Genomic DNA, 23361 nt, shown 5'->3' on the forward strand with positions numbered 1-23361 from the left:
TGTGGGGCGGGGGGCTGACTCGGAAAAAAACAGAAGATTCATATATTTGAATAGGGGTGCGGGGGTATAATGGCTTCCTGAGTACGGAGCCAAAGGAGAGGAAAGGTTAGGCTCAGTTCCTGGGCTGGAAGAAAGCCTTGTGCTGCTTTGGGGTTAATCCGTGAGGTAATATTCAAGGGAGACGCGGTATTTTATCAGAATGCCATTCAAATCGAAGGGTTCACATTTACATCACAAGAGGGTGCGGACAGTAAAAGTATCCTCGGGGACAGAAATGGCAAGAATAAACAGCGTGATAAAAAAAATTAAACACACACACACACACACACACACACACACACGCACACACACCCCAAAAAACCCCGGTGCCGGCTAGACCCGAACACGGGCAGCAGAGGCCGGGGATCTCGCAGACAGCTGACTCGACTTTCTGAAACAGGTGACAGGTTAGGACATGTGAGGCAATTACCGCTCACGGCAGCGATGGGGTTTCAAAGCTCATTCTCCATTCTTCTTCTCTGTCTTTCCTGAGACCACACCTTCCAACCACAAAGTGGGGGGGGGGGAGGGGGAAGGAAGGACACAAAGACAGAGAGAAATTACAGCGCCAGGCTCTTTGCTGAGGCGAGGGCTGTCCAAGGTGGCCTGACTCATAAGCAGAGGGGAAACGTAAGGTACACTTGGCCTGGGGTTTTCTGCTTTATTTTCTCGCCAAAAGAGATCGATGCCATGTTAATCAGAGGAGTCTTTCCACAACACACACACACACACACACACACACACACACACACGTGATTTTACGATGCAAAAGAAAAAAAAAGCATAAAGATAAAGAAGAATCATTTGTCTAAAAGGATAATAAGTTTGAGTAGTATATTCCCTGGAAGCCACGTGAGCGCGTTCAGAAATGCCGTTTTGATTAGTCTAATGCTACAGGATCCAAATGTGCACCAAACTCTGCACTTTTTATGTTAAATTGCTGTTGAATTTGTTAACCCACAACTGATTTCCTGTGTTATGGAATCTGGGAGATTACAGCTAACGTGGAGCAACGGGGATAATTCGTGACAGTTAGTGGTGCATTTGTATGCATTTTCCTGAAAGGCCAGCATCTGGGGGCCTCCGACTGGTAGCTCAACATTGCCCCCTACTGCTTGCCACTGGAAACGAGGAGGCGGGCTGGGTGCAAAGCAGGAATCGAACCGGCCAGGGCCAAGTACACAAACCCCAGATGGTCCTGCACACACAGAACCACGGAAGCCTGGACCTTTCCAAGGATCATTCTCCTCTAACCGCAAAAGTGAGTTATTATGAATTTGTTCAAAGCCACTTAAAAAAGGCTTGAAGCAACGCTTAGATTTAATTTAGAAGGACCATCCCTTGTATCTTGGCCCAACCTCCCCTCTGCTGATAGTGATCGTCCTGGGGCTGGAGGCAGACACTGAGGCCATTCATCGCCCTTGGAAGGCTCAGCGATGCCATGCCCACAGCCTGCGAGCTCGGCTGGAGAAGTCCCAAGACGGCTCTTCTCTTTTCGTGTCTTTCACACGAGCCTTATAAAGTAAATAGCAGATACTCCACCTCCTGCGGCATCGCCACAAAATTGAAAAATACAAACATCCTAATGAAATTTCTCAGATGAATTCACCAGGAGCATCACTGGCAAGCTCACAAGACCAAAGATTTTACTTTAAAAAAACAGAATCTTGAGCAAAAGCAACTGCAAAACATTTTGAACAAAATCAGTGAGTTCTGCCCAGCCGGTGTAGTGGTTGAGCGTCGACCTATGAACCAGGAGATCAGGGTTCGATTCCCGGTCAGGGCATATGCCAGGGTTGCGGGCTCAATCCCCAGTGGGGGGCGTCCAGGAAGCAGCTGATCCATGATTCTCTCTCATCATTGATGTTTCTCTCTCTCTCCCCCTCTCCCTTCCCTTCTGAAATTAATAAAGATATCTTTAAAAAAAAATCAGTGAGTTCCTTTCGTATTCATCTGCCAATTCTAATTCACGGATTGTCCGCTTACAATCCCAAAGCCAAGCTGACGCCTCAGGTTCAGCAAATAAAGAAGTTCAAACTCGGATGTACATGGCGAAGCCAGGATGAAAAAAAAAAAAAAAAAGGCCTGAAAATGAAGCTGCCTCTATATATCCATCCCATAAAAATATCCATCCCCGGAATCGGAGCGCAGGCTCCACAGGCTAATTGTAGCCACAGAACTCGCGGCGGAGACGGGGGCATGGGCTTCTCATCACCTCCAGCTCGGGTTGACGAAGCCCCGTTTTGCACGGGTTCCTTTCCGCGGAGAGCCCCGTGTCTGTGATGCTCTCGGGACCCACAAGCAGGGTTAGAGCATCCCTTCCTCAGACAGCCCTCCCTGGACAGCCTGGGGGACAGATCTGAGGAGCCGTCTGGAAAGCAGGGACCTCTGGATTCTGACCACGACTTCCCACCCGGGGCCCCTCCAGGGTGGCGGCGACGTGCTATTTCCGTGATTAGCAAACGGAGATTGGCAACAGCGACCCGTTTTTGCAGGTGAGTTCATTGTTTCCGGCGCATTTCCAGGTCTGTGCAGAGGCTATCTCAGCGGGCCAGCAGGCTTCCATCACTTCCCCGCTGCACTCCAAGTTCGACTGCACGGAGGCGGGCGGGTGAGGCGCCTGGAGCCGGCCTCCCTGAGTTCAAATCCCAGCTCCCCACTTAGAGTCAATGACCTTGAGGAGGTGATGTGGCCCTTTTGTGCTTTGGTCTCCTCGTTTGTCAAATGGAGGGAAATGACACCTACTTTATGGGGCTGTCCTACAAGTTAAATAAGTTACGTATGAAGCGTTTAGAATAGTGTCCTGTACTTAGTATCATGTACGCATTTGCTATCATTACTATTAGTTCAACGGCGACCTGATTAAGCCCCATGTGGCCTCTACGCCTTCCCACTACATTTCCCGCCACCTCCCCTGAATTCCTTGTCTCATGCTACCCCGCTCCCTCTCCCCACCCCAACCCCGCCCCGACTTCTGATCTTGTTTGTGCAGTTGCTGGAGCCTAAATTCCCCTCCACGTGCCGGACCTGACCCCCTGCCTCCCCATCCAAGCTCCCCAAACGCCACATCAGCAGTTTCTCAGCAGTGCCAGCTCCCGGGGTCTGAATCCAGGCCGCCCGCCTCTGGTCTGTGATCTTTCGAAAACCTCCATCGCAGGGTTTCACGTGAGCTCATGCAACACCTGGGCTCCATGTCTCCCTCCTTGTTCAACCGAAGGGGGTGGTTCCGGGCACAAGCTGCAGAGCAGGACTGCCTGGGTTTCCATCTCGCCAGGCCGCTGGCTGGGGGACCGTGGGCGCTGGGGACCGTGGGCGCTGGGGACCTCGGGCGCTGGGGGACCTCGGGCGCTGGGGACCTCGGGCGCTGGGGGACCTCGGGCGCTGGGGACCTCGGGCGCTGGGGGACCTCGGGCGCTGGGGGACCTCGGGCGCTGGGGACCTCGGGCGCTGGGGACCTCGGGCGCTGGGGGACCTCGGGCGCTGGGGGACCTCGGGCGCTGGGGGACCTCGGGCGCTGGGGACCTCGGGCGCTGGGGGAGCGTGGGCGCTGGGGACCTCGGGCGCTGGGGACCGTGGGCGCTGGGGACCTCGGGCGCTGGGGGACCTCGGGCGCTGGGGGACCTCGGGCGCTGGGGACCTCGGGCGCTGGGGGACCTCGGGCGCTGGGGGACCTCGGGCGCTGGGGGACCTCGGGCGCTGGGGGACCTCGGGCGCTGGGGACCTCGGGCGCTGGGGGACCTCGGGCGCTGGGGGACCTCGGGCGCTGGGGGACCTCGGGCGCTGGGGGACCGTGGGCGCTGGGTGACCGTGGGCGCTGGGGACCTCGGGCGCTGGGGGACCTCGGGCGCTGGGGGACCTCGGGCGCTGGGGGACCTCGGGCGCTGGGGGACCTTGGGCGCTGGGGACCTTGGGCGCTGGGGGACCTTGGGCGAGGCACTCATTCTCTAGGCCTCGGTTTTCCCATCTAGAAATTAAGGCTCACCACAGTTTCTGTGGCTCACGGGGCTGTTGAAAGGAGCTTAAAAGCTAGTAAGGGAAACCCCTTTGAATAACGCCGGTGCATACACAAGTGCAGACACATTTTAGATACTGCTGTTACACTGTTCTCCCCTCATCCTTACTAGCATTTCCTCGAGTGTCTAACACAGTGCCTTCTGGGAAGGAGATGTTCAAAAGACGTTCATTCAACTGATCCGAGGTGACACTGACAAAATCCTGGCTGTCCCACTACCTTCCCGAAAGTCACCTAACTCAGTCATTCAGAAGACAGACACACGTATTTACCCATGCGAATCGGGCAGCGGAGAATTTACACAGCGCACCTCCCCAGACGCTGGCGGCAGCCCCGCGCACTTACCACCCCTTCCATCTTCCGCCACATGTCCTCCAGCTGAGCCATGGGCTCACACCACCAGTCGGTGCACTTCCGGGGTCGACTGCCTTGGAACCAAAACTGTCTCAGCCACTCGAACTCGACCTGCGGACAGACGGCAAAGACCAGGGGGTGGTTACAAGGCCCTTGTGACGGACGGTCAAGGACAAGGGCTTCGTCGCTCAGTCCTCCTGCAGGAACTTCACAGCAGAGGAGGAGGAAGGGTGGGAGGAGCCCAGCCTGACCAGTGCCCAGGGCGACGTGCAGCCTCCCGAGTGTTTCTGCAAAGCCAGGGCAGGGTGGTCTCCATGCTCAGGGGGACGGGCCGGCCCAGGCTGGGGAGGGATTTGCAGTGACATCCGCCGGTCGGACGTGAGGCGGCTGTAAGTCAATCAGCTACAAATACTGAGAGCCTAGAGCAGGGGTCCTCAAACTACGGCCCGCGGGCCACATGCGGCCCGCCGAGGACATGTATCCGGCCCGCCGGGTGCCGCTGCCTGTCCTGCTTAGCAGCCGACGCATCCCGGGCCCGCAGTGCGCATAGGAATTTGTTCATAGTTTTTTTTTTAAACTATAGTCCGGCCCTCCAGCGGTCTGAGGGACAGTGAACTGGCCCCCTGTTTAAAAAGTTTGAGGACCCCTGGCAGCAGCCTGCACTACGTGTGATGGGGTAGGTATCATCAAAGTATGCTTTTATTCGCTATCTTTCTTAGAGATTAGCACAAAGCGCAAAATACAGACATGTATGCGGAGATATCCATTTGAGGTTTCTTCGATTTAAAACAAGAAGTGCCCGGCTGGTGTGGCTCAGCAGTTGAGCATCGACCCAGGAACCAAGAGGTCACCGGTTCGATTCCCCGGTCAGGGCACATGTCCGGGTTGTGGGCTCCATCCCCAGTAGGGGGCATGCGTGCAGGAGGCAGCCGATCGATGATGTTTTTCTCTCATCGATGTTTCTGTCTCTGTCTCTCTTTCTTCCTCTCTCTCTCTAAAAAAAAAAAAAATCAATAAAAAATATTTTAAATAAATAAGTGAAAAAAAAAATAAACAAAGAGGTTAGCTGTGGACCAGGAGGAGCTGGTGATAAATGCTAACCCACATCACCACACAACTCAACAGCGTAAAGTTAACTATGGAGGCACGCAGACACCAGCCCCACGGAGCCACGCAAATGGTCGCTTTTCAACGGAGGGCAAACGACAACAGGTATGAAGAGCGGCAAAAACACTAACAATATCCCTTCTTTCCTGTGACCCCACCGTGGCAAATAATGGCCACGTAGGTTTGCGGTGAGGAGTAAGTGGGTTAATAACGCACGACCTACGACATGCCAGGTGCTTGCTAGATGCTGAGAATAGGAAGTGAACAGGGCACACGGCCTAGGGCTTCAAGGGCCGCACAGTCCTATTTCCTGAGCAGGAAAACGGCCAAGCTCCATGCCCATTCGTGCCCCTGCCTCTCTCATGGAGCCGGCCACTTACTCCCAACACAGCTCTACCCGTGCGTGAAAGTAGCGCCCGTGAGATACAATCTTGGTGGGCACCAGAGCCACTGGCATGCACTTTATCCCACTCCATAACCCGACCTTTTCATTTCAATGTTGTGGAGAGAAAAATATTACAGGATTGTAATCAAATGCCACCCTCACCAGTTCCCCCACTGCCAAGAGAAATTGCTGGCTCCTTTCTTAAAATTAATTAAGGAGGCCAAAAAAAATAAATAAATAAATTCTAGCTTCTTGATTCAGAGTTTGAGTTAGAAAACAATATATTTTTTATAAATGCTGGGTTTCCCCCCCTCTCCACTCCCCCCCCAACTAAACTCTGGGGATGAGAAAGGAGAGCTGTGGGGTGGACATTGCACAAAAACCAAAGGGTGAGGACCCAGAATAGAACGGAAGCCTTCTTAGATCAGGGCTAAAACGAATCAGTCTAACCCTACTGACGAACCGAGAAAGTTCAGGCCGTGCCTGGGGTAGGGTCTCCATCCCATCCCCAGAGTTTGGTCCCTCTGGGGGGGCTCACAGCTACCTGAATAGAAGTCAGGGACAAGCCATCAGGAGGGGCGCGGCTGACAGTGGCCAAGGACCCTCCCTGGGGCATGTGAGCCGCAGGGAGGCCCTCTCAGCATTCGTGATGCTTATCCACCAAGCTCCCAGGTTCCCATCTTGCACTCAATGGGAACTCACTCGAATGCCCACGGGGATCAGAAGGCATGCTGACAACCTGAGGGCCCTGTGGGATCTTGAAAAGACTCCTGAGCCATCACAGGAAAATGAAAACATGCTCACAATGGTGTGACCCGAAAACCCATCTCTATAACCTTCTTAACTAACCCATCCCTGCCTTCTCCGCAGGACAGCCAAAAAAGAGAGGACCTGGGTGGGGGGTGAGGGCCAGCTGGAGGGGGTTAACGGAGGAGAAAGGCGGACATACGTAATACTTTCAGCAAGAAAGAGTTATTTTTAAAAAAGAGATCAATCCAGGTGAACTTTTGTCCTAAAATGTCTAGGAGACGTCTGAAGGGGAGGAAGAAATAGAATCCACCCGCCACCTGCACCTACTTGGTCATGGGGCATTTCACCATAAAGAGAGCGAAGCTTAGGAGATTCGGAAATCCTATTTTGGACTCTCGCAAGTGAGCAAATGTCACCTGCTTTCTCTTCAGCCAAGGGAGTGTGGGCAATGGTTTGATCCCAGGTCAACTCAGGGAGTTCTTCACGAGATGCGTGAACGTGGCCGGTGGGGTCAATGGCTCATTGTAATCACTGAGGAAACCTCAGAGATGCCAAGGACCAATCTAAGAGAGCTGCCCTATGAGGGCCCTTTCACAACAGCTCTAATCAGAACAAGACGGGCACCGAAGGGTGTCACGGGATAACACCTGCTCCTAGAGCAGGGGTGGGCAAACTTTTTGACTCGAGGGCCACAATGGGTTCTTAAACTGGACCGGAGGGCCGGAACAAAAGCATGGATGGAGTGTTTGTGTGAACTAATATAAATTCAAAGTAAAGGAGCGGAGGGGAGACCAAGAGAACCCTCCGTTCTTACGGCTCCGCGGGCCGGATAAAACAGCCGAACGGGCCGGATCCGGCCCGCGGGCCGTAGTTTGCCCACGGCTGTCCTAGAGGAAACTGGCCAGGCAAAGAGGCTGGATTCCACGTTTCACATGTCCAAGAGGGAAAACCAACTATTCAAGAACACAGAGGAAGCCCGGCCAGTGTGGCTCAGTGGTTGAGCGTCGACCTATGACTCAGGAGGTCATAGTTCGATCCCCAGTCAGGGCATATGCCCGGGTTGCAGGCTCGATCCCTAGTAAGGGGCATGCAGGAGGCAGCCAATCGATGATTCTCTCTCATCATTGATGTTTCTATCTCTCTCTCCCACTCTTCCTCTCTGAGACAAATAAAAATATATATTTTTAAAGAACACAGAGGAAAATCCTGCTTATAACAAAAATCTTTTCTAAGCACGTTAAGTCACAAAAAATATCTACCTTCTTGTGGATTTGGTTCCAATCCCAAAGTTCCGAAATTGCTTAGTGAGAAACCATCTAAGACAAGGAAAACAAGCCACCTCTCAGCCCACACAGCCTGGAAGCCTGCAGCACATCAAACCAGGGACCCGGCCCTCTCATTAGTCCAGCAAAGGCACGTGGCCTTTAGGACAGGGCAAAGCGAACAACCGGGACCCGGGGTAACCATCATGGACTTGCATGCTTTCACCATAGGACACGGCAGAGACTGAGCCTGCGAGGGCTTAATCCCAGGCCAACTTGGACGGAGAAAGAACAGTGTCTGACAATGTGCCCGGACATATGGATTTGATTCCTAAGTAAGGAGATGACCTTGAAGAATGAAAGACTGGGGGGGGGGGGGGGGGAGGCGGTGGAGAAGACTGGAACACACGCTATTTAGATTCAGGTTCTCTCCCTCCGTCCAATCGTCCAATCGGGGGCTAGCCTCAGAGCAGCAAGGTTTCTGATCTATCGCTGCCCCACGTCGCTAACATATACAATGTCAAAAACGGCCAGCCCCTTTCTGAAGCAGATGCGTTCGGATGACAATATTCCAGATAAACACTGTGATTTTATAGATTTCCCCCACCCCGTTGGGGATAACAAAACATCAGAGTCACAGATGAAGACCAGAAAAGACAGGGAAGAAAATAGCCCATGTGCATGGGTACGAGGGTGTCCATTCTGCCAGTCCAACTCCTAAAATGGCGAGGTGTTTAGAGAAGAAAATTAGATAAAATTTTTCTTCACTGCGAATGTGGAGAAAGACATAACTTTGCTCCCAAGCCTTATTCAGTGTGGTCACCGGGGCCTACAGTGCCAGCTATTGGCAATGTCTCTGGCAAGGACAGATGGGAGAGAAGGTGGGACACTGCCCAGGCACAATGAAGGAAAGAGAGTCAGTCCCGGGTTTGGCTTAGCTTAGGAGCAGTTCTTGTTTCCCTGAAAGGCAGAGTTCCTTTGCCGTGGGTCTGCAAATTATGGCAACGTTTCCCAAGCTGTGAGAAGGGAAGTCCCTGTCCTTCCTAGGGACCTTCAAACCTTCAAGGCACCATCTCTGGGACCGCATCTCCTAGAACTCACAGCCTCACTCCTGCCACTCACATCCGACTGTCCCTGAACATTGTCTTTGCCCTGGCTGTTCCCTCTTCCCAAATGCTGTTCCTCAGACATCCAGCAGGCTCACTCCCTCACCTCCTTCAAGTCTCTGCTCAAAGGACGTCTTCTCAGTGAGATGTTCTCTCCTTATCTCAATCTCTATCACCTTGCTCTGACTGGGGTTTTTATAGCACTGTAAGTACCTAACATACTGAGTAATTAACCAATGTGTTACGTTTATTATTTATGGTCACTTCCCTACTTTCTTTACCGATCTATCCTAAAGGACCCAGAAGAATGCCTGGCACAGTTCCGTTATTATTTGTTGGGGGAAAATCAATACGAACATTCCTGTATTCCAAATTCTCCAGCAATCCTTCCAATTACACCGAAGAGGTCTCAGACTGGTGATGATCTTCCATAATTTTCTACCACTTGGTAAACTCTTTGCTCCTCTTAATAAGAGAATTGTTTTGTTTTTGTTGTTGTTGTTTTGAGGTAAATTACCCACCACAAAATTCACCCATTTCATGTGTGGAATTCAATGACTTAGAAAATATATGAAGTTGTGCCTTAATTTTCCTTCTTAACACAAAGAATGAAGACTTTAGGCTCAGAGCCTTCTGGAAAAGTCAGCTGCTGGAATTTAATGCCACGGCTCTGTTTTCACTGGCTATGTTTTCCTGGTTCCTTTTTCTTTTGGCTGGTGACACTGGCTTTCCACTTCCAGTGGAAATGTAAAGCTTCCTTCTTAAAGACGTGTATCTATGTAAAGATGAGTTGATTTAAAAGACGTATTAAATAGATAAAAATACACACACACACACACACACACACACGGTATATTCCAAAGATGAAGACAAAATTGAAAGGGTGCTAAGGAGAACAGTAAAGTTTGCAAAACTGACTCATGAGATCCAGACCTGTGGGTCTCACAGACTTCAGAACTGGAACTAATGGACAGAGAGCCAGGCACTGACACGTGCTCCTACGGTCCACCCTCCATGCCATCAGCTTGGTTGGGAAGCTGTCCTTCACGGGTCTCCTGTGCGTCTGCGTTGTAGGCAAGGACCTGACTGTCCCTGTTTCAGGCTCTCATTGCAAGGATGTTGGTGTAGACATTTGTATGGGCTTGGAAGACATCATTCCTCCCTCCGGAACAAAGGGCGGGCTTGCTAACAGATTGAGAGGATAAAGATGGAGTCTTGATCTGGAGCAAAGGTCAGGCATGCTCACTGCCTATTATAAAAGACTAGGGCTCCCTCAGCTCACTGCCTATTATAAAAGACTCGGGCTCCCTCAGCTCACTGCCTATTATAAAAGACTCGGGCTCCCTCAGCTCACTGCCTATTATAAAAGACGCGGGCTCCCTCAGCTCACTGCCTATTATAAAAGACTCAGGCTCCCTCAGCTCGGGTTCCTCTTCTATAACGCAATCCCTCCACATGCACATGCTATCTGGCCACTTTGCACTGCCCTGTGGGAACAGAGGCTTGGAGGCCTGGCACGGAAATGCTGATACTCTGGCGGCGGCTGCTGTTGTAAGTAATCAACTGCTCTTGTCTCTGGGAGTCGCATGTCTTACACTCGCCTGAAACTATGGCAACTTAACTTGTGAGTCTGCACGTAGGAAGGGATCTCAGACGCTTCACAGTTCTTTAAAGTCCTCACCTCATTGTGGATTTCTTCTCCTTGTTTCAAAACCGCAGGCTCCAAGGACTTCAGGGCGACACCCCCACTATCTGTCACATTGCTGACATTCTGCAGAGCCAGCTGGCAGCGCTGCAAGATGTAATCCAGGGTCCCCGTCGAGCACTGCAGAGAGAACCAGAAGTCCAGATTACGAGTAAATCCCAAGTTTGCCGCATCTCTTCTTAGGACTGTTCACATGTACCCCCTTTCTGTACAGTCAGCTGTCACCCTCACAGCTCAGCCTATACTCCTTCACTTCATAATTACTACACTGACCTTGGCCAGTGTGGCTCAGTTGGCTGGAGCACTGTCCAGTACACCGAAAGGTCATGGGTTCAACTCCCAGTCAGGACACATATCCAGGTTGTGGGTTCGATCCCCGGTCAGGGTGCATATGACAGGCAACCAACCAATGTTTCTCTCTCACATTGATTCTTTTTTTCTCTCTCTCTCTCCTCCCTTCCTCTCACTCTAAAATCAATAAAAACATACCTTCAGGTGAGGATTTTTAAAAAAACTTTTAAAAAGAATTACTGCAGTGGCCTGCCCACTGGGCTCTGTGCTACCTGCTTGCCCTCACCTGGGCCACTCATCTTTCTTTTATTATTTAGGCCTCAAATCTCGAATCTTGAACTAAACAGTAGGCTCTCTCAGGCTAAGACCCTATATGTAAACATATATTTGTATGAGTCCTAAATGTAAAAGAAAGTTAATAAGCAGTTATTGGATGAATAACTCATTAACCAAGAAGTCAAGGGCACCAACTTTATCTCAAGGCCCTGAACTGAACATGAGAAAGAAAGGTAACCAGGGTGTAGGACTGGCTCGAACCTACACAAAACAGAGCAGCAACAGCAGGGAAAACCACAGCTATAAACACAGAGCAAGGAACTCACTTGCCTTTTCTGCATTGGCAGTCCTCGGCAGAACAGATTACTCAAGTAATGGGGACTCTGTGGCTGGTGCCCTCAAGACCCAATCAAGGCGTGACTTAGAACCTGGGTATCACAGTGGCATCGATAACTAGTCCATCCCACTCTGGTCTGTGGGAGCAAAACAGGTCATGTGGGCAAACTCCTGCTTTGAATGATGGCGGGGAGAGGATGCCGATGGCCTGGGCACCGTCTGTTTATATAATGACATGATTTCTTAGAAGGATACACAGCGAGCTCTAAAGACCCCTTAGACCCAACGAGGACATGCATCCCTCAAGTGGTTTTATGTTAATATTTGTCATGTACACTGATTCCTTAGCAGTAATGTTCAAAGCTAACCTCCTGGCACAGAAATTCTTTGCATAGTTCCTGCCATTTGGTACAATGTGACATGGAAACGCCTCGGAAAGAGAACGTTTCTGTGTTTTAGTAGGAGAATCTCCGAGTGCGAGGGGCACAAGGAAGGCAGCTCCGAACTGCTATCGAGAAAAAACAAAACATGGAGTTGAACTCATTAACCTGTTCAAAACTGGACGAACTACCATCTTCCCCTGATGTCACAGATCTCTGTTTCTACTAATGGGAATGTCATCCCCAAGTCCCCCACACTTGATACCCAGAGTCATCCAAGAGCTGGGCACATGGAAAGCATCCAATAAAGAGTTCATCCATTCATTTGTTCGTCTGTTTGTTCACTCATTCCTCCATTCATTCCCTCTTACATTGCTCCCGCCACTGTAGTTGGCCAGTTGCCAAGTCTGACACGATGTCTCCCACATCAGTCATGGGAATGTCTCCCTTTTCCCTGCTGCTACTACCTTAGTTCAGATCCTAACAGGTTGAACTGATGTCTCTATCATAGTTATTTTCCTAAAGATATCTCCAATATGTCACCACCAACATACTCAATATCCCACCTACCAACCAACTTAAGCGCAATCACCCAATCTGACATTCCAGCTCGTTCACACGCTGGTCTCATTCAGGAACCAGCCTCACCTGCTAACACTGCCTTTAGGGCATCATGGTATCCAGTTCAAGCACAGCCACTCAATACGCCCAGGACCGCCACCCCGCCCCTGTCACGGATCCTCGCCCAATAGCTGTCCTCAACTGTCCTAAGATCCCCTCATCCCTACATGGTGAAGACTCGCGTGTCACCTCACCCACGAAGCCTCATGCTGGGAGCTATGCTCCATTCTGCACTCGACCCACTCTCACACGGTAAGCGGCTTGAGGACACCAAACGTGTCAACCATTCCTCTTCACAGCATTAGTGACAACAGCCAAGCAACCCGAGTGTCAAATATTTAGGAGAATGAGTGAACAGAAGAGAGAGGCTAGGAAGATAAGGAGAAAACAGAGAGTGCTTGAAGGGAGTGCTGGCATCGTGACTGAAATAGACACTCACACCCTCCCTGCCACACAGCAACATGGCCAGTCCCCCGGAAACGCTGCTTGATTACCAAAGACATGACACTGCCTATGGGGTCTCAGGACTGAAAAGCTCTTTTAAACATATATTTACAATTTCAGAGAGGCAGGGAGAGGGAGAGAGAGAGAAACATCAATGATGAGAGAGAATCATGGATTGGCTGCCTCCTGCATGCCCCCTACTGGGGATCAAGCCCACAACCCGGGCACGTGCCCTGACCCGGAACAGAATCATGACCTCCTGGTTCACAGGTCAATGTTTAACCACTGAGCCACATGGCCTGGGCTGAAAAGGTCTTGTATTCCCTGCCACTTTGTTGTATCCCTCCCCCACCCAATCCCCCCCGCCACTGGCATTCTCACACTTTGGTATGATAAAGAGGTCAACTTGCCATCCTTTTCAGGACTCCTCCTCTGCTCTCTGGACCCCTTCCTAACGAAGCACACAGCACCCCTGGGTGATGACTAAGGGTTTTCCCCATCTCTTCAGTTTCCGTACCCAACTAGTCCGGTCATCACACGCACACAAACCCATCCCACTTCCTTCTGGCCATCTCCTGCCCTTGACCTTGACAGGCACAAATGCCTCCTCCAACTAGCAACACCTGCCAAAGGCACTTACCTTCGCCAAGAAATATAACCCCAAAGAAGCAAAATATACTTATTCCACGCCGTGAATCCACTCTCTAAATCTATCCAACACAACTCAGAGCTCAAAAAGCAAGTAAACAGAGACTGAAGTCGAGGTAGATGGAAGCAATTTTCCTATCAAACGCTCTTCCAAAGTTCTATGATAAATTGCTCATTCGACCACTTCTGCCACATCCAATTAAGTCTGAATCACATTTTTATTTACACTTACCTCTGCCACTCGGTGGGTAGAACTAAACCGAGGTGGTAAGCCAGCCAAAACGCAGTGCTGGTGGGTGGCATTGAGGTCATCTGCAGGAAAAATACCAAAAATTAAAAACAGAACCACACACACTTATTAGTCACTATATGCTACTTAACCAAAATACAAAGTAAACAGGAAATCCACCATGCAAACAACGACATTACTTTGTATTCTTTAAGCCATTCTTTATAAATAAAATGGCCAACAAAATCATGACATTTTTAAGAGTGAGGCGGGATGTCATTAATAATTATCCCAGAACAGGTGTACACCAGGACTGTCCTTAACAACCGGGATGTATGGTTTCCTTCCTTACTTGGAGTCTTATGGTACCCATTCCCCACCAAAGGAAAAATGCATGGATTGAACTTCATCCTCTTTCTCATGACAGATCTAATTCTACCCGTGATTTTAGAAGAAGCAGAAATTCTTTCATGCCATTTGGGGTCCAGTAACTTTCATCTGAGAAATCTGCCTCTTTCTCTTCCCAATCAAAGCATCGGCTTTGCCCTAACGATTTCCCAGGCAGCAAACCAACCAGCTCAGTATGTTGCAAAGCCCTGGCTCTCAGAACAGAACTCAAGCCCATGGCCTCACCACCCAAGGATGGAGTAGGCGGTGAGTTCCGCCGTGGAAGAATGTGCCTGAAACCACAGGCAGCGGGGGTCAAAAAAACAAAAACAATGGCCAAGTAGCTGTGTATTCTAAGGAATGATGCCACATGTCAGGCAAAACCTGTACCGGCTGCACATGGGAGGGCACTTCCGGTCTTACAAAGGAGAGATGTGAACAGCACTGTACCCAGCAACACGGGCGTTCCATGTAGAGAACCGACGCTTCTTACCTGGACACGTTACTTGTCAGCTAAGGTAAAGGCTGCTGGAGATCCACCTCACAGCTCAACAGCAAGCCTTAAAAGATCGGAACTTTTTCCAAATAATTTAATTACTCATTGGAGTAAAGGCTCACACTGTTTAAAAGAGTTTAAGGAAATCAGACACCCAGCAATTAAAATTTGCAATGTCCAGTATCCATTCAAAAATTAACATAGGAGAGAAGTGAAAGTCATATGACATATAATACGTAAGACAGATACATCTTTCTCTCATGTAGGTATCTTTAATATATAAATAAGATGAAGCTTCTGAAAAGGAAAAATGCCGTTTCTGAAATAAAATAACACGTTGAATGAGATTTACAGCACTTTAGACACTATACAAGAAAATATCAGTGAACTGGAATACACAGAAATAGAAACTACCCCAAATGAAGCATACCGAGAAAAGAGCCGATAAAAATAAAAAAATAAATAAAAAAGGAAGAACATCCACGATCTATAAGACAATATGAAGCAGTTTAACATATAGTAAACTTGAGTTTCAGGGGATGGATAACAGAAAGAGAATGTTTTTTGCAGAAATGATGGCCAAAGAAAACAATAAGAACAAAGAACAAGGGTAACAAATTTAAAAAACATTAACAAATAAGGTAGCTATGAACCCAACTATATCAACAATGACATTAAACATCAATGCTCTAAACATACCAATTAAAAGTCAGGGATTGCCAGACGGGATGAAAAAACAAGAGCCAACTCTATGTTGGCAGTAAGAAACTCACTTTAAATATAAAGACATGGATAGATTAAAAGTAAAGGGCTCAAAAAGCTTGTCCTACTAACATTACTTAAAACAAAGTTGAAGCCCTGGCTGGGTAGTTCAGTTGGTTAGAGTGTCACCCCGATACACCAAGGTTGCTGGTTCAATCCCCAATCAGAGCACATACAAGAAACAACCAAAGTGGAACTACAAGTCTATGTTTCACTCTTTTTCTCCCCCCTCCCTCCCTCTCTCTCTCTCTCTCTCTCTCTCTCTCTCTCTCTCTCCCCCTCTCTCTCTCTCTTTCGCCCCACCCCCCCTTTTTCTTTCTCTAATGCCGGGAGCCATAAAAGCAGAATTCGGTCTTACTTCCTGGTCAGCCCTACTTCCTGATTAAGCAAGAACAAAGAAAGCCCGCGCGCGCCAAAGAAGCCCGCACGTGCCAAGGGCCAGAAGAACCTCCCACATCAGAATAACCAATCAGCTAGGACAGATTCCCAGTCCCCAAACAATCATCCCATGGCAACTCCTTATCCTACCCCTCCCCTCCTGAGTGCTTATATACCGCAACACTCGAATAAAAAACGAGGCTTGATCAGAACCCTGTCTTGCCTCCGTTCTTCGCGTTCCTTGTTTGTTTCATTCTCTTAGGTGGTTCCCGCGTGCCCTCGTTGTTGCCCCGCGGGCCGGGGCACTCTAAAATCCTATCTAATAAAAGAGTAATATGCAAATTGACTATCACTCCAACACACAAGATGGCTACCCCATGTGGACACAAGATGGCCTCCACAAGATGGCCAGCAGAGGAGGGCAGTTGGGAGGGACCAGGCCTGCAAGGGAGGGCAGTTGGGGGCAATCAAGCCTGCAGGGGAGGGCAGTTAGGGGTGACCAGGCCGGCAGAGGAGGGAAGTTGGGGGCAAACAGGCTGGCAGACAGAAGCGGTTAGGGGCAATCAGGAAGGCAGGCAGGCGAGCAGTTGGGAGCCAGCAGTCCTGGATTGTGAGAGGGATGTCCGACTGCCCATTTAGGCCCGATCCTACTGGGATCAGGCCTAAATGGGCAGTCAGACATCCCTCGCGGGGTCCCAGATTGGAGAGGTGCAGGCTGGGCTGAGGGACACACACTCCCGTGCACGAATTTCGTGCACTGGGCCTCTAGTCAATAAATAAAAAGACCAGGATCCACAGACATCATAAGAGGAAAAACCATCTCAATGAACAGATGTGTAAGGTGCCTCTGTTGCACTGCAGGGCAAGTGACCTGGCGCAGGCCACGTGGCAAACACAACATCAAAGTAATACTCGGAGGCTTGTAACTTTTTTTTAAATCCTTGGCAACTCTCTAAGCAAAAAAACTCTCCGCTGCTCCCCACTGTCTCTAATCCTCTGTGACTTTCAGAAACAACCCTGTAATTTTCATTTATGACCTTCTAGTTTATCTAAAACTCTAAGTCTCTAAAAGTGGCTCAAGCTTCATGGATTGTTACTTCTCATATAGTAAAGACATTCCTAACTTTAAAAGATGACCCCTCATAATTTTTAGAAAGAAAACATGAAAAAAAATGTCTGTTTGCCAGAGCTATATATGTCTGTTTGTCTATATCTCAGAATATAGCTACAAATTGGCTGACTCCGTTCTCAAGTGGAATCAGAGCTTGTAGAATGGATTCGACAAAACAAATAGACAAGGAGCTCTCCCGGTTTGCTGATAAACGCTGTGTGTTCTATCGGTGGGTGAAGAGAGCTCCGGACGGTCATTGTAGCATGACAGCTCATCTCACATATAAAAGACCACAGATGCACCTGGCTGGCGTGTCTCAGTGGTTGAGCGTCGACCTATGAACCAGGAGGTCACGGTTTGATTCCCGGTCAGGGCACATGCCTGGGTTGCAGGCTCGATCCCCGGGGGGTCAGGGAGAGGGGTCAGGCAGGAGACAGCCAATCAATGATTCTCTCTCGTCATTGATGTTTCTATCTCTCTCTCTCCCTCTCCCTTCCTCTCTGAAATCAATAAAAAAATATTTTTTAAAAAAAGAAATAATCATGTGTGCAAGGAGAGGTGTACACAGATGTTCGCTGGAGCCTTATGCATGACATCAAAACACTGGGAATGAGTTAAATGGCCAAAAGTTGGGGATTCCTATGTAGGCCACTTTCAAATACCCCAGTTTTCAAGGAATTCCTGAATAAGGAAAAATAGTCAAGACATAAGAACACTGAAGGAAAAACAAGATACAAAATATTATATGAAAGAAATAAACATATATTACCACGTATAGAAAGAAACACTAGAAGGAATTAGACTAAAACGTTATGACTGATAGGATATCTGGGTGGTGATATGATGACGTATTTTTATTATCCACTAGAGGCCCAGCACACGATTAAGTCGTGCGTGTGTAAGGTCCCCTAGGCCTAGCCTGCCATCAGGGCCATGTCCGCCACCCCACAACGCCTCACACACTCTGTGGATGCTGCCGGCACCCCAAGACGCTCCCAGCTCGTGCCCTTCCCCCACGCTGCACCTCCCCCCACCGCCGGCTGCGTGCACTCCCCCCCCCCACCCCCCCGAGGCGAAAGCACCTCCACTCGCCACCTGGGGACCCACACCACGCTCCCCACTCCCACCCACCGCCTGACTTGCTGTGCCCTCTTTGTCATGTGCTGCCCCGCCCCCCCAGCCCCATGTGAGCCCCGCCTCACCACGCTTCCCACCCCCACCCACCACCCGCCTTGCTGCGCCCTCTTTGTCATGTGCTGCCCCGCCCCCCCAGCCCTGTGTGAGTCCTGGCCCGAGAGAGGTGCTCCATGCACCTCCTGGTGACTGGTTGTTTGTTCGTGACGCCTTACTGCGTCACGACCACAGGCCTTTTATGCTATAGATGTTACCCTTTCCTACAGTTTGTAAACTCTCTACAAAGACTTACACACCACAGTTCATCAATTCCAAGGTACACATTTTTCTTCCTAGTTAACGTCTCTGAAATTGGAGTCTTCTTAAAATTCATGGCGTCTTTAACTGGACGACACATATCACTACTTTTGTATTTAGCAAGGAAAAATGGAACAGTAAGTATCATTATTGTTGAGGAATCCAATGGAAAATGTTCAGTGAAGAGAGACTCCGAAAAGAGGTGCTCGTTGCCCAAATAAAAACGATGGCACCCAGCTGTCGCTGAGGGCCGCAGAAGCTCCCATTAGATTTGTGTATCTCCCCTCAAATACATTTTCCCATGGAGTGCCAACGCTCTCACAAAAACAAGTACAGAGGTGTACATGGCCTCGGGGTACACAGCTCCCCCTCTTGAGTGTGTGTGTTTTTTAATTAACTTTCTTGGAATGCTTAGTTTGTTGTTGGGTTGTGGGGAAAATAGATTCTTGAGGTTAATCATTCACTTCTGCTTTCTAAATAGGGAAAAGAACGTTAATCCCATTTGGCTGCAACGCTTTCCAAGAGACAGGCGGGCAGAGGGGGCTGGGGCGATGGAGACTGGAGAAGGGGTGAGGTCACGCTGCCAGGCGACCAGAATGGGCTAGTTTTCTTCTCTTCCCCGTTTGATTGAGACCCATCACCTCTGCTCACTTTCCCAACAAAGGTGATGAAACAGAAGCAGCCACGTAAGCCTCTAATACCGGATCCTTCACATACCTTTTGACTTCCCTCTTCTTTAAAAAAGTGATGTTTTACTGATTTCAGAGAGGAAGGGAGAGGGAAAGAGAGATAGAAACATCAATGATGGGAGAGAATCACTGATCGGCTGCCTCCCGCACGCCCCACACTGGGGATCGAGCCCACAACCTGAGCATAAGCTCTGACTGGGAATCGAACCGTGACCTCCTGGTTGATAGGTCGACCCTCAACCACTGAGCAACACAGGCCGGGCTTGGCTTCACTCTTTATTCCTTCCTATCGCCCACCTAATTTCCCCTTGGTCCTAGAGGAAGATGGCTATGGTTTCTGCCTAATGCCCAGGGAGGAAGAAAGGATGTTCTTTCCCGATATGTGGTAAGTTCCCGATATGTGCACGAGCCACTCAGTGCTGTAGGCAGTACAAGAACATGTATAACATAGTAGCGACCCCCTAAAAGCTCACCGCCAGCGGGTCAGATGTGACTTCTGTCTCAATCACTACAGTCCAGAGGGCACTTAGGAATCCCGCACTGACTGGTTGGTGTCCCTGCCACTCTGGGCATTAAGGTGTGCTTTTTTTGTTTTGTTTTTTTGTTGTTGTTTTTTTTTTTTAGAGTGAAACTGCTCTAGATTTTCTTTTCTTTTTTTTAATATATTTTATTGATTTTTTACAGAGAGGAAGGGAGAGGGATAGAGAGTTAGAAACATCGATGAGAGAGAAACATCGATCAGCTGCCTCCTGCACACCCCCTACTGGGGATGTGCCCGCAACCAAGGTACATGCCCTTGACCGGAATCGAGCCTGGGACCTTTCAGTCTGCAGGCCGACGCTCTATCCACTGAGCCAAACCGGTTAGGGCTGGGCATTAAGTTTTTTTAACGTCACCTCTAAGTAGGTGAGATACACTACACCTAGATGAAGGGAAAAGCATGACATGGTGGAGGGAACAGAGTGAACAAAGATAAGGTAAAAAGTTGGTGCCAGGCCCAAACTTTTGTGGATAGAGCGTCAGCCTGCGGACTCAAAGGTCCCAGGTTCGATTCCAGTCAAGGGCATGTACCTTGGTTGTGGGCACATACCCAGGAGCGAGTGTGCAGGAGGCAGCTGATCGATGTTTCTAACTCTCTATCCCTCTCCCTTCTTCTCTGTAAAAATTCAATAAAATACATTTTAAAAAAAAGAAAAAGTTTGTGCCAGGACCAATTACAGGGAAAGAATTTTAGGGCAAAGCCACTACAGTAAATGGACCAAGGATTATCATTTATATCCTTTTAAGCACTTTCAAATGTTTGTTGAGCCTAGAAGAATTATTCCACAGGAAGAAGTTACTGAATCATCCATCCTGAGCTCTATAGTCAGGCCTTGAAAGATGCTATAGCAAGCATGTCAAACTCGCGGCCCGAAGAAGGCATGCGGCCCGCCAGCCGCGGGTTTGACATGCTTGGGCTACAGGGACTGACCGACTTAGGAAAGTCAAACTCGTTCCTGGTCTAGTCCTGGGCTCAAGCCTTCCATGAGGGTCCATTTTTTTTACGGGATTCATTCATGGTCATTCTTCCACTGTCTTTATGGCAAAGAATCAATATGGGATCGGCAGTCAAATGAAAAGCCTGAAAAATTCTTTCCCACTGCTCATGCTTTTAGGAGTCAGACAGGCAGAGAGCCCAAGACAGCATATTAAGGCTTCTGGCCAAAGAGAAAAATTCCACCCACCCAACCCAGATGCAGAGTGATCCCCATACAGCATGGCGGAGTGAAAATGCGAGAACGAAAGGATCACACGATTCCTAGGAACACATCCTCCTCGGCTTCAAAGAGACCCACATGTTTTTGTTACCTTTGGTGGTTTCCTCATGAAAAGTCTGGAAGAGAATGTACTGATTGATCCACACATGGTGTCCATTTGGGAAGTTCTGTGATGTCCCATGGGTATCTGGACTAGACATGAAGAAGCTAAAGCACCGGTCACTGAGGGAACAGAGGACCAAGGAAGATGCGAGAAGGTATCTCTGGAGAAACCCAGATATTAGGTGAATTAGGCCATCTGTTCTGGGGAAGGACTTCAAAACATTTTCCAGCCGGGAGCTTTCAAAAACAGAATAAATATTTCCTTTTGCCTGGATGGTCAAGACGTACAGCCATGAAATTTTAAAAAAATAAAGTTAAAAAATAAATCTAATCCTTGCTTCATTGGTTCACTCATTCATTCAATAGCTACTTATTCAAGCATCTACCACGTTCAAAGTACTGTGTGAGGTGCTGGGGAGGTCACAAATGTTTAGGAATATGAAATATAGTTCAGTGGAAGGAAGCTTTGGTCTCAGCAAAACCTGGATTCAAACACGAGCTTGACTAGGTTTGTTGCTTTGAACAAGTCTTTTCACCTCTCTAAGCCTCCGTTTCCCTTTTTCAAAAGCGCTCTCCTGACATGTAATTCACACACAACAAACCACCCCCTCGCTGAAAGTACACCGCATGCACTCACCGAGCTGTTGCGGATGTTCGCAGGATCGTGCAGCCGTCACACGCACTCACTTTGGAGCGTTTTCATACCCCTAATAGACTGATGTACACGATAGCAGTCCCTCCCCATCAACTTCCTTTTCTGGGGGGACAAATGGGGATCAGAGGGTGGGGAGTACCTAGCTGATAGGCCTGTTATGAAAAATAAATAAAATACATCCAAGCATACAGCCTGGCCCTCGACAGGGACTCATCACATGTCATTCAAATCAAGTTCAAGGCAAAATCTCATAGAAAGAAGCAAAAAGACTGGCTACACTAAGCAAGTGTAAGAGGGGGGCAAGTCCTTCCCAGCACCCAGGAATGCACTCCGGTTCCTATCCTCGGAGCATATCCCACAAGCCACAGCCTCCCTCTAAGGCTCCTGACTATGGAAAAATCAGGTATGGAGTCCAAAAGCCCACTTTTTGGCCCGGCCGGCGTGGCTCAGGGGTTGAGCACTGACCTATGAACCAGGAGGTCACAGTTCGATTCCCGATCAGGGCACATGTCCGGGTTGTGGGCTCCATCCCCAGTGCGGGGCGTGCAGGAGGCAGCCGATCCATGATTCTCTCTCATCCTTGATGTTTCTCTCTCTCTCCCTCTCCCTTGCTCTCTAAAATATATATATTTTTTAAGCCCACCTTTGAAAATGTCAGCATTTGTGGGCATAGTTTAGAGGTAGAGTTTCCAGAGGAGAGATACACCCTCAAGAGGTGAGGGCCCGTGGCTCCCACTGGACGCACCGGGGAGACTGTCCTGCTGCACCCCCACTTTTCCAGGGAAACAAAGGTGGCGGCGCTCATCTGGCTGGGGGAGCACTTTCCTCGGAAATGGCAATTCCTCGAGCTCACTGCCCGCAGCCTACCGCCCGGGATATAACTTCTGCTGCTTCTGTCTTATCCGCCCCCACCCCCACCCCGCCCCCGGCAGAAAGCGGAACGTGGCACCTACGTTTCACGACCCGTGAGAGGCAATAAAGCACAATTATGTAGAATTTATGATTAGGCCGTAAATTACAGGTGCTTTTTACTTCGGTTGGCAGGCCAGAGCTTGGGGGGAGGAAGGGAATGGGGTCACAGGGAAAGAAGAAAAGGCTTTTTCTGGGAATGCAATGTCTGAGGGGGGCAGGAGTGAGGACTGGGCTTAATGGGGGAGGTTGACTGAGATGCCACGGCTCCTTGGGGAAGTCCCAGGGGGGGCCTCAGCTCGACTCCCAGGGGCCTCTGTTCATCCTGCTCCCGGGGCTGCGGACGCCCACCAGTGTGCTCCTGGTGACCCCAAAACAGAGCACGGCATACTTTCAGGCCATAGCACAGCGAAGGGTCCCACAGCTCCAGGTCCTGCTGCTCCAAGCCAGGGAGGTTTCAGACGCAGGCAACCCCGCTTACAGGAACCACCTGTCCGGGCTGAGAAACTCGGCCTCAAGCAAGGGGAGGCCGCGGTTCCTGCAGAGCCCGGATTCAACAAGGCCGCTGCTACCTCTTCTCACCCTCAGGCATCAACTGGTAAGATTTCCCTTGCCCTGGCCGGCCGGCCTGGCTCGGTGGTTGAGCATCAACCTATGAACCAGGAGGTCATGGTTTGATTCCCGGTCGGGCATGTGCCCAGGTTGTGGGCTCGATCCCCCATGTGGGGTGTGTAGGAGG

At 49.7% G+C, this 23361-nt stretch overlaps 1 protein-coding gene across 2 annotated transcripts in view; it reads right to left on the reverse strand.

Moving 5' to 3' along the window:
• Window positions 1-23361, reverse strand: part of FTO (FTO alpha-ketoglutarate dependent dioxygenase) — a 293160-nt gene that overhangs the window by 165319 nt on the left and 104480 nt on the right. For both annotated transcript variants that reach the window (XM_080643931.1, XM_080643932.1), the window contains 3 exons: window positions 13949-14028; window positions 10697-10840; window positions 4397-4516 (listed from right to left, as the gene is read on the reverse strand). In XM_080643931.1, the coding sequence (XP_080500057.1) occupies window positions 4397-4516; window positions 10697-10840; window positions 13949-14028 (344 nt within the window). The remainder of the gene's footprint in view (window positions 1-4396; window positions 4517-10696; window positions 10841-13948; window positions 14029-23361) is intronic.

The sequence above is a fragment of the Plecotus auritus genome, assembly GCF_963455305.1.
Source record: "Plecotus auritus genome assembly, chromosome: 10".
NCBI classification, from domain to species: domain Eukaryota; kingdom Metazoa; phylum Chordata; class Mammalia; order Chiroptera; family Vespertilionidae; genus Plecotus; species Plecotus auritus.